Below are 12,076 nucleotides of genomic sequence, written 5' to 3'. Positions count from 1 at the left end.
AAGCATTTCAGGGAATTTAGAGTTGGAAGAGAACTCTGCCTCATTTAAACAAACTGCAAAAGCATCGAGTTAGGAGGCCCTGCTGTTGCTTGATCACATCACCAGGGTCAGTCTTTCCATGAGACCAAGACCAAGCTCCACTGCTGTGAATGCAAGCACTACACTCAGAGTGGTAGTCAGGCCTAGAGATGACAGCAAAGCTATTTCTCATGCAGAATGAAAACTCCACTTTGTTGCAATCCAACATAAATCCTTGTCTTATTCAGGTCACTGGTAAAGCTTGTCAGGCCCAATGTGATCATGACTGAACACAAGGGAGGTGTGGGGGGTGTGACTTAATTTAAATGAAAGATTTGAATACACAAAAACATGGAAGGTGATTCATACCGTGTTTTTTCCCAAAGAAAGAAGACTATCTTCTGGTCATCTGAGCTCTTGCTGCCATCTAGAGTGGTGCTGTCCACAGGAAGAGTCAATTCTTTATCTGGACCAGCATCTGCCTTTGGGGGCTTGTTGTTCTCTGGAAAAGAATGCAGGATTTCTCATACACACACCATAAAGGTGAAGCTTAAAACATCACCATTAAGATTTTCTCCATGATCCCCAGAACACCCCTTGCCCACTACCTTGTACTCAGATAAAGTGAGGTTAAAAGCAGTTAATTCCAATGAGCACTTCATTCACACATCTACAATAAAATGAGACTGAAAACTAGGAGTTCTGATTTTTCTTCTCATTCTCTAAGTACTGCTCCATTTTTCCTGCCCCCATCCCAGGACACAGCACCGTGGGCAGACACAGATGCTTGGAAAGACAATCCTGCCTTTATTGTAGGAAAATATCAATTAGGTTACATTGTGTAAATATTGCCTACAAAGGAAATATTCCTACAGGCTTTCTTTTGTACTAGCCCAGAATGGTCCTAAATCAGAGCAGCTTTTCTGAAAGTCACCATTAAGATCTAGAGATTGCTGACAGATTGCTGCTCACCTCCAACCCCTGGAAGGGAAGCAGCAACAGCAGGTAAAGGCACCTTACCTGGCTGGACTATCACAGTGACCTCTGCAGTGGACTGGTGCCCAGCAGAATCAGTCACTATGAGCTGGTAGGTGTAATCACCTTCCTGCATTGCAGAGAGCTGCAAGACTGGTGTCCTCACGCCCTGAGAGAAAAGATATTCATGGATTAAAAACAATCTTCACACAGATGATGATGGACCAGAAGACTCTGATTCTGAAGTAACTATTACCAGCACATTCTAGGGGTTTATTATCAACTCCTGCTATGGGAGCAGGAGTCTGTGCCACTCCAGCATTCAAAGCTCTTGCAGCTAAATTTATGCAGACTACAATGACATTGTTGTGGGACATAACAAGAGTAATGCCATACATGCAGACCTTTTGGGATTCAGTAGTTTCCAACTCTAGTAAAATCTCTGGGGAGCCCTGTGCAAATCTCACACATTGTGAACCTGATTCATGGACTTTCTTATTCTATAAATTTGACAGTAGTAATAACCTTTAAAAGAAACATGATGACACAGAAACAAGTTCCAACATTTACTGTTTAGCACTGAGGAGAGTCTGGCCAGTATCAGCAAAATTTAGACTACAAGATTCAGCTCAAAAGTTCTCACATCTCTCATTTCCCCTTCTTCAGCAGGATTTAAAACTGCATTGCTCAAGAAAGGAACAGGATACCAGTGGTAAGGCTGGTGCACCAGCTCAGCTACTAAACCAACACCAGGCTCACACAGAGTTAACTTTAACCACATACTTAATCATCACACATTTGCTCTGTAGGATTCTGAAAAAGACATTTGCTAACAGTCCATTAAAACTGGTTTGATTATAGATAAAAAACCCAGCTAGTGAGCAATCCAGGTGGAACACTGGAGGCCTGCACTGACCTGCATCTCCATCACCTTCCCTTTGCTGTTGGGGCTGAGCAGCCACTCGTAGCTGACGATGCTGTGGTCATCCGTGCTCTGGTTGCCGTAGAGAGTGATGGAGTTCTGGGGCAGGGTGATCACCTGGTTTGGGCCAGCATTGGCCACTGGAGGATAATCCACTGCCTTCTTCACAGTCAGGTTGGCAGTGGTGGAGTTGCTGGCACCATCTGAGTCCACGACTGTTAGACTGAAGAGGGAAAAAAGAAGTGAAAGCACTGAAGAGTGATGGTGATCAGAGATGAATACAGCCTTTTTTGAATAGAAACTTCCCCCCAATGTCCAATTATCAGCCTTAAAGCAATGCAAGGAATTCAACAGTCACATCCATCTCTCACTTGAAATCTAATAACCAGTTCCAAGGTGAAACACAGAAGTGCATTACTAACCCACAAGTGGCCTGGACACAGCACATCATCTCAGGTAGGCTGGTACCACAAAATACAGCTGCTTTTTGCTAAATATAGATCTGAACATGGATCTGATTAGTTCATATGCCAACTGCTTAACAAGAAAGCAGCATTCAGTAAGATGTACTCCAGCTTATTTTACTTTAAACAGATCTGCTGATGCAGTGATGGACACCACACCAAAAGACAGGCCAAAGGAAAAACACAGGGTGAATACAAAAGTAAAATCAGCTATCACCTATTGCCCAGGTTGTGCATCGAACCATTAGGTTTCATTCACTTATCTGAGACAAACATATTGCATTTAAAAACCGGATTTGAAGACTGCATTTCTTCCTAAGCCTTTACCCAAAGAGTTTAGATTTGACATTTCAAGAGACATTTTGTAGCACTGACAGACCAGCCATCATCTTAACCAGGGCCACAAGACAAGAATAAGAAGTAGCTGGACAGCTTATCTCTCCTGAAATGCAAAGCTACAAAACTACTTGAAAGCTTAGGAGTGGAGAGAGAACATCACAAAATGGGGTTTTCTCCATTTTTTGTGTAGTGGGTTTTTTTTGTCGTTGTTGGTTTTTTTTTGTTTGTTTGTTTGTTTTTTTTTTTTTGGTTGGTTGGTTGGTTGTTGTTGTTGTTGTTGTTTTGGGGTTTTTTGTTGGTTTTTTTTTAACCAGATTAACACTTCAGGGGTCTCATACATTTCACTCTTAAGGGATGAGAACTGATGGACTCTCCCAGGTGTGACCTACCTGAAGGTGTAATTCCCAGGTACCAGGTTGGTCAGTGTCAGGATGTCAGCATCACTGGAAACCTTCTCCTCCCGCAGGGGACCCTTCAGCTCTTCCCAGTGGTAGCTAATAATTTTATCATCATCAGTGCTTTCTGTTTCAGTAATGGAGGAAAACACACACACAAGGAGTTGGGAAATGCTGCTTCAAAGATTCCAGATGGTCAGTCCCTACTTCTGCCCTGGGCTTAGTGGGCAAAGGTATTTTTGGTCCAAGCCCTGAGTCCCTGTTATGCTCAGACACCCAAACTATAACAAATCAGTGCTACCTGGGGCTAAGACAACCTGAATTTGTTTAAAGGAACTCTTGAAAAACTCTAGTGCAGGTCAAGATCACTGAAGGTGGCGTGTCAGTAATTTACATGCTTGAAGCTTAGCCAAGAGCCCAGTAATTTTGACTGACATTAATTATTTTTTGATTCTAAGCAGCAACCTCCAGAGCTTTTCCTTTTTTAGGAGATTGGCTCTGGCCAGTGCCCTTCAAAAGGGAACATGGAGAGGTGCTATTGTGTATGTTCTGCTCTCCTGGCCAGAGAGGCTAATTCTTTTCACTGAATTGTGTTTGACAATGTCCCTGTTTCTCTTAAACTTTATGCAAAAGGCCAGCCCAGCACCAAACACAAACCAGCCCTGCTGGATGCTGCACTTAAACCTGCAGGTACTCACTGCTGCCGTCGATAAGAGTGGAAATGGTTGGCAGGGAGATTTCCTGGAACGGTGGGGACACGATGGCAACAGGAGGCTGATTCACCCGGAGCTCTGCAACAACAATCCAGCTGTTACCATGACAATACAGGCAGAAAGCCCTGGCCAAGGAACTGCAAAACTATCAGCAACGGTGATTTGTGCTTCCAGCACATTCTACACCAGCTTGGGGGGGAATCAGTGCTAGCAAAAGGAGGTTCAAACAGCATGGAGGTGAGCAGCCAGTGCTCTGGGAAGGCTGCACTGCATTAGTTTTCTTCTACTGGGTCAAGCACCTACAGCTTCTTGCCACAGTGTGGCTGCTGCTCTAAAAAGTGAAGGATTTTGGTGCATGCTGCCAGCTGCCAGCTGCAAAGTCACTGCTTATAAGGAAATGATCAGCCACAGCACCCAGAAGACCAGCCACACACTTTTGCTAATTTAGGGAGTGCAAGAGCCCTTCTTTGCCCACAAAGCTTGTACAAGAAGTCTTGCTGAAGACTGCAAAATGAAAGGGTTTTATTGAAACCTGTGGTTGTCTCTTTACACAGGCCACCTAAAAAGTGAGGCAGTCAGCACAAGATACTGTATCTCCACCAGCTCATCTGCAAACCACATCTTATAGTAAGGAATGAGATTTGACTTAACCTGCCTATGGTTGGGAATGATACTCCTTACTGAACAGAGAAGTAAGGAACCACCAAAAGAGCCTGAAAGCTCTGGCTTCTCTTCAGTTTTTGTTCTTGCTGCTTTTTGTCAGACTGCAGCTAGTTTTTATGGAAGCAGTGGACTTTCAGAGTGAGGTGTTTGCTGAGCACTTCCCTATCAGGATTACGGCTCTTTTATCAAGTGGTTGGCTTGATGCAGTACAGCAAAAATAGCTGTGTATTAGCAATAGCTTCCCATCTCAAGAAATTATTTAATACATACATATATATGTGTGTTTATGTGTATATATGTATATATATGTGTATACACACACACACATGCTGCAAGTTCACAGCACAATGAGTTATCACCACACTAAACCAAATAATCTAACCCCATGGTACAGTTGCCTTGGCTTGTCAGAGAAGGGTGAAGCCAAGGAAAACCCCATCCCATCACTCACTTGGATTCACTGTTACATTCACGTATCCCTCTCCATGCGCGTTTTCCCCATCGACGACAACTTTGAACTCGTACAGGCCAACAGTAAGCTGGAAACAAACACAAAGGATTATTTAGCTACAGGTTGGTGGCACCGTGTCAGGACCTATTGGAAGGTCAAGTTCCTGTGCCAAAGCACAGGAGCACCCAAGCAATTGTGCTTCAGCCTCTGCATACACAGCAAAGGATGGTTTCCAGGCCAAAATGGTATTAAACATATTTAAGTTTACAGTGGCTATGCAGAAACCAAAGACTCGTATTTCTCTCTGCCACAGGACTGTCAGTCAAGCTTTATTTTCCAGCAACAAAAGGCAAACAGAAGAGAGATAACAGAGATTAGTTCAGGTTGTCTGGCCACAGGAATCTGTACCAGCAGATTGCATTTGAGGTGAGAAAGGCTACATGTAAGAAGAAAATCTCTTCTTGTGTGTTTTTATAAATGCATCTTCCTTCCAGGTGACATGAGCCAGGCAGTCACCTCTTCACCATTCACTGTTGAGCCAAAATGAGAGGATGAGGGACCAGGTGCTTGGATAACAATCTTGATACCCAAAAGGCTGAAGCCCTGACAGAGACCTGAACACTCTTTTCAAAATGTTTGGCTCTGCATGATACCCTTACTAAAGCCTGTAGATTTTTTTCTGAGTGCAATAGAATCCAGACTGCTCAAAGGAATGTCTCAAGTACAGAACTGTATATTCACAATACTTAGAGTCATTTCCTTGTTAAGAATCCCCACGTGCAGGAACTGGCAACCCTTTCCCTGTTAGAGCTTGTCTAAGAGCAGCAGCCAGGGACACGCCACGAGGTATTGCAGAACTCTCACTGATGGAAGCAGCAAGTCCCTCTTCCAGCGGGCAGTACAAGGCTCAGACCTAACTAGACTACCACACTGCTCCAGGAACATTCCCACCCCTTGTTAGTGTTAAATTGTGCCATTTGTGTGCCTTGTCACACTGCTTGTAGGCAGCTTGTAACTCCTGAAATCAATTTCTTCTTTCCCTCGTGTCAGATCAATCTCCTTTTTCTAAGAGCCTCAGAAGAGGGCTTGCAGTCAAATGTTGGCTGCTTGCCCATCATGCAATTTCCTATTCATCCTGAAATCTCATACAAGTCTTTTCCTGACTGCTGGGGTCCCCATCTTCTCCACTTGGCATTTAACACAACAGGATACGAAGCAGCCAAAGCTTTACCTTAGACAACGTCAGGGTCTTGGAGTGCTTCCCTGCCATTTCTCCACTGTAGTCTTTTGGATGAGTAATCAACTCCCACTCATAGGAATATGTGGTTCCTTAAGAAAAAAGGAAAAGGTCCAGATGTTTGTTTTCAAAGCATGTCTTTCTGCCATGCTAAAGAACTGCAAAGGTATTAAACATTTACAAGGCACATTCTGCTGCACTGTGGAGAAATGAGACAGCTTGGGCTGTGGCTTTTTGGGAATATACCCAGGAAAAGAGACAATCTGTGCTTCTAAATTCATTTACTCTGGAATCAAAACCCATCTTCCAGCCTCCAAGGCAATAAAGAGCTTTGGAACAATCACAGCTCCAGGATAATAAGAGAGAAAAGCCTTATCACATCCTCAAATCCTGCAGACAAAGGAATGCCAATTCTTGAACAGGAATGAATCAATCCTTGCTGTCACACAACACAGAATACACCTGCCTCTACAGTTCCCACTGCCACAGTGGACAGAATTAAGATAGTAACTTCAAGAATACTTGCTAACAATTTGCATGAGGAAATGAGGAGTGTATAGAATGTGTTCCTCAGCAGGAAAATACCCTAATTCAGATTTCGATCACTTGCTAATACAGCTCAGTTCCTATCAGCAAATATCAAGAATAGATGCTAAAAATCCAATTCTTCCTCACATACCACCCTGAGACTGTGCCATCTCTTCTCCCATCTCTTCCCACAATCTCCCAAATCCACTGGCTTTGTACCACTTTCCATGTTTTTTTGTGTCTCACTATTTTCTCTAAGAGGCAGCACGAGGTAACGGCTGAGTATGAAAAATTTCCACAGGAAAGTGCTCTCTGACAAAAGACATTTTCAAGACTGCCCTTCTTACATGCCATACATAATGACTGTTTGCCTTTTCACACCCCAAGCCCTTAGCAGAATTCCCAGGGAAGCCTTACCAGGTGGTGGTTCAGGAAGCACAAACGCATTCAGCTGAACTTCATTCTTTGGCAGGGTCACTTTGACACTGTCTCCAGCAGAAACCACCAGCTCCTTCATAGCTGAAAGGGACAAAAACAGAAGAGGAACAGGGTTTTACAAAATAAAATAAATCAAAATTTACAAAATAAATCCACCTTGGTTTCAGTTTGTGGAATAAACCTCAGCTACAAATGATGATGTATTTTGCAACCATCCTGTTCCTCAACAGACCTCCCATTTCAGGTTCTGCTCTCCTGGTCAATGCAAAAACACTAAGGAGGGTTTAAAATTTTTAGACAAGCCCAGAATCACTCAGTCACCTCTTCCTTTGCAGATACTGTGCTGAAATGTGGCCCTTGGGCCCTGCACAGGGGAGTCTCTTCACCCAGGTCCAGTAGGATGGGAAAGGTTTTACTTGACAGCTTTTTGGCAGAGAACTCAGCTGCAGGCTCATGGCACAGCAAGACAAACACTGCTACTTCCAAACTGCAATTCCAGAGCTTCACAAATATATAAAGAATCCAGAGAATTTCTTTTTTGAAAAACTGCTTGAGGGCTAAGAGAATTTTTTTAAACTTGCATGGCTGCCACACTGGGTATGGAAGCTCAAGATACAAACTCGGTCCTTTCATTTATATTTTCTTTTCCACCCCCGCTCCGGAGTTTTCTTGCCATTCCATTTCAAATAAACTGACAGGTTGCTTTTAAAGACTACAGGGTAACCTTGAAAACTATGGCCAGGGACATAATTTTTTCTGCTTTTTATTAGCATTAAGATAACCAGAAAGTCGAACACATTTCTTAAAAAACCTCCTGGCCTCCTCATCTCCCTCTTCCCTTCCCATTTACTTTATATTTGTCTTTTTATTATTGGATCTTGGAATTATGTGTAGAAAATATGCTTTCTTTAGTTTGACCCTGTCAAAGACAATGTTTCAGAGGTATGCACAAAAAATCCAAGGTAAAAGAATGGGGGAAAAGGACCTTAAATATTCACCTATTTTCCCACTTCTATTATCTATTATTTATCTATCTTCCAATTTTAATAGCTAGTGGAATTAACCACCTTTTTTTTTCCCTCTCAAATACTCCAGTCTTTTACCAGCAAAGGTGAAAGGCAAAAAGCAATCAATCAGATCTTATTAGGAAATAATAATAAAAAAAAAAACAAACCCAGACAAACAGATAAAAAACCTTGGAAAACTTCGTAGCTTGGAAAAACTACTCTTTACATCATCTTTACATTGGTTAGCAAAACCAGGAGGCCCTGGCTATATTAGTCTTCCCAGACAAACTAATGTAGATGTTTAAAGCATATTTTCCAGTTTTAGCTGGGGTAAGCCCTTAAAAAAAACCCAAAACAAACCATTAACTTGTCAGCACAAGCAGCCAATGAGCTTCCTGCCAAAAAAACATCTTTGGATGCAGTGCTTCCTTTACACTTTCCATTTGTTCCCTTGTAAGGGAAAGGAACCCTACATTCAAAAGAAATTCAGCTGTGAATGCTTCAGCACACTGGATTAAGTGAATCCTGAGACACCACACGGGCAGTACACGCCATTCCCTGTGCATAGCCACCCCTACAGGGAGAGCTGACAGCCTGGCTGAGGGAACAGAGCTGCCAAAGGGCATTTTGGCCTTTCTGCATTTTCAACAGCCTGTTTTAGGAAATACCAGTGTGAACAGAAACATCATCATGCTGCAAAGCAAAGCACAGGCTAACAGCCAAGTACACTGTTCTCCACGCCTGAACGGTGCAGTGACACCTCAGGGACAGAAAATAATCAGTTACACCCTTTTTTGAGCACACATTAGGATTTCTGCTTGATTTGATGGATAGCAGCGTGCCAAGGCTACTGGAAAAGTGCTTCCCAGGACTCTGCCTCACACCACATCTCAGCCTTCACTTTGGGAATTAAGATATCCCCATTAGTTCCCAGCTGTCCTCACATGCAATAGTCACACACAGATTTATGATGCTCAAGTCCCATTCCAGACCTCAGGAGTTACTGGGATCTAACATGTGCTGGCACAGGTGCCTCAGTATTTTCTCCAAGGTACCATAATTATCTCCTATTTTTCCACACTGCCATGGCTTGAAAAAGCCTGAGCAGGTGACATTTGCTGGAGTCCTGCAAGTCCTCACCTGGCGTGGTGGCAGCAGTGCTTGGGGCTGCAGCAGTGCTGCTCTGGGCTGTAGGAACACTGCCATTTGTGGGGACTCCACTGGGAACAGAAGTCGCTGCCTGTGCCTTTGCTGTGCTTTTCACTGGCATAGGGCTGGCTGTAGGAAACACCTCAGAGTGAGGATGGGCATCATCAGACTGCCCAGGCTTCTCTGTCTTCCCTGGAGCTGTCAAGTCCAGGGCCACAGGGCTGGAGAATGTAGCCAGCACTGATGATTCTGGTGTAGATGTTCCTGTGTGGATCTGTAAAGGAAAAAGTTGTCTGAGTTTGACCTGAACACTGAATGTCAGTTTTTAGTTATGCTTCTCCTCCTCCACGATTAGGGAGGCTGAAAAATCCCTGGTTTGTTTTTACAGCTTCCTCTTCTCTCTTCTGAAGTGTTTCTCCATATTCTTCCTCCATAGCAGACAAGTAGAAATCTACTCCCAACTAAACACCAGTTAACACCAGATTTAGCTACAGCATTTAAGTACCAATGCTGCTGATATGGCAAATATAAGAGAAGATCCAGGTTCAACACTGCAGTGAGTGGAGCTAAAGGAACAGAAAGGTGGGATAAGACAGACCCTAAAGACAGGGACCACAAACTGGGGTTCATTTACTTTGAACTGTGATTTCCTTTTCCTGAAGCCATGCAGTCAGCCAACACAAAGCAGGAGGATTGCAGTAGCATTTTTATGTAATAACTGAATTGTTGCAGCAAGAGGAAATTTATTTTGGAATCACTCTTCAAAGCAAGGTGAGCTGACACACAGAGCTCCCTGCGTGCCTGCCCCTGGAGATGCTGCTGGGCAGGGAGAGGAGCTGAAGGGCACAAAGTTTGCTCACATCCACACAGGATGAGCCACTTGATTGAAAATAATCAGAGTGGCAGGAACAATTTCCTTTCTTTCATCAGAAAATTCCTTTTGCCTAGCCCCATTCCAGATACCAGTCTGTCAGGCCATACTCATGACAATTTACCCTCCACAATGAAGTCCATGTGTGTAGCACGTTTGGTTTTTTTTTTTAGCTAACTCTATTTTGAGAACATCTGCTAAATATTTTAAATGGAGCAATTTACCATCTTTGACTCAGATAGTGCTTTGGAGCTGAATTTCTCACCACTGCTCCCCATTAGAGGAGTGATTAAAAGCTCATATTGGAGGAAATATACTCAAGCTTTTAGACCATGCTGTTGGCATTCAGTCCAGGAAACAGGAACAGGGAAAACACTTCAGACCACGGTGGGCAACATCCTTGTCAGTAAATGGGCTGGGCTTCAGAAAACACTAAATGTTGGTTGTAAAAATAAAGCTGTGCTGCCCACACTGAACAACCAGCAAAGCCAGGAGCAGCAGTGAAGGCACTGAGGGCTTCTCTGCAAGGTTTATGTTTCAGCCTTGGGCAAATAGATCACTTTGCTCACAGAATGTAAAAAAAATTGTTTGGTTAACATCTGAGCTTTATGGACCAAAGAATCAGACACTATTTGTTAATGGTACAGACATAAGCTGTCTTCCTTTATTTGGTTACTTGCTAATGTGCTTACTTAAACAAAAGTATGGATTCTTTGGAATCCATGCAGGAAAAATCTGGCATGCTGCTCTTCCTCAGTGGCCTGAGGACAGCTGGATGGCCCAAGCTGTATCATCTTCCACCCACTGACAACTGCAAAGGGTACTGACTCCCTTTCCTCAAGATAAAGTTTGAAATGTTGGCAGGAGAAAGAGGGGAACAGCCAGGCAGGAACTCAAGTGAGACAGACTCTTTAGGAAAGGCACAGGAGCAGAATGTTTCCATGACTCCCTACCACTACAGGAAACCACTTTTTGCTTCTCACGAATCAACCCAGAAGGGTCACAAGAGCAAGAGTCACAAACAACACACAGGAGATCCACATTCCCCTGCTGGCCACACCAGAGTTCCCACTTTGCTTGGCAATGTTTTCAGTGAGCTGAACGCTTTCTTGACTCACTTTTAATTCCCAAAAAAACACCACTTTACAGTTAAGAGAGATCTTCTTCCTTCCAAAAGTCTTCAGGATGAATTGACAGCCAAATGTCTGTAGAGAGCTCGAATTAGATAAGCTTTGCCTGGGGCAACATAACAGTCAAAATGCCTCTAATGCTTGCAAGCTAAGACATTTCTTATCTTTGCTCCATAACTCTGAATTCTTTAAAGCAAAGAACAGATTACTTCATTCTTGGGGATAAATGACAAGGAGACTATAAGTTTGCCAGCTGTCCTATCTTATTAGCTTAGAAAATAGAGAGAAGTGACACATTGGCCTGAGTCAACACAGGAGCCTCAGACAATTTTGATTCCAACCCCTAAATGCCTTTGGCCTGAGACAAATAACCCAGTGTCCTTGTCTGAGAGTCCCATGTCTTTTAGAGGGACTAGTGCAGCCCTGTGTGTCAGAATCCACACCAAGTCCAAGTTACTTGAGAGAAAAATACCTCTGTTCTAGAATTTTCTTTTATTTTTAAATTTAAATAGGCCTGCTTTGAGTTTAAACGGACTCTTTTCAGCTTAGATGGTGTCCTTGCTGTCTGCAGTAAGTGCCACATCTGGGAAAACTCTTAAGACACTAAAATGTAGGTAATGTCACAAACCATTACAGAGTTAGTAGCAGTGGTAAAGAGAGACATTTCCTTGTTCCTTGTGGATGAAAAGCACCCAGCACCTGCAGGAAGTGTGACAGCAAGAGCCAAACAGTGGGCTTGATGTGAGGGCAGGAATGTGTTCTCTGGGTCTGTTGCA

At 43.3% G+C, this 12,076-nt stretch overlaps 1 protein-coding gene across 1 annotated transcript in view; it reads right to left on the bottom strand.

Annotated features, from left to right (window-relative positions):
• The window catches only part of KIAA0319L (KIAA0319 like), a 30,005-nt gene that overhangs the window by 9,706 nt on the left and 8,223 nt on the right, over positions 1-12,076 (bottom strand). Inside the window, exons 4-12 of the mRNA XM_083879614.1 lie at positions 9,291-9,573; positions 7,123-7,224; positions 6,172-6,269; positions 4,941-5,028; positions 3,812-3,904; positions 3,108-3,240; positions 1,910-2,138; positions 1,039-1,162; positions 388-520 (exon numbers count right to left, since the gene is read on the bottom strand). Coding sequence (XP_083735740.1) covers positions 388-520; positions 1,039-1,162; positions 1,910-2,138; positions 3,108-3,240; positions 3,812-3,904; positions 4,941-5,028; positions 6,172-6,269; positions 7,123-7,224; positions 9,291-9,573 — 1,283 coding nt within the window. The remainder of the gene's footprint in view (positions 1-387; positions 521-1,038; positions 1,163-1,909; positions 2,139-3,107; positions 3,241-3,811; positions 3,905-4,940; positions 5,029-6,171; positions 6,270-7,122; positions 7,225-9,290; positions 9,574-12,076) is intronic.

This window comes from Zosterops lateralis (assembly GCF_965231275.1).
Source record: "Zosterops lateralis genome assembly, chromosome: 28".
Taxonomy (NCBI): Eukaryota; Metazoa; Chordata; class Aves; order Passeriformes; family Zosteropidae; genus Zosterops; species Zosterops lateralis.
This window is presented reverse-complemented; position numbering and strand designations above follow the sequence as displayed.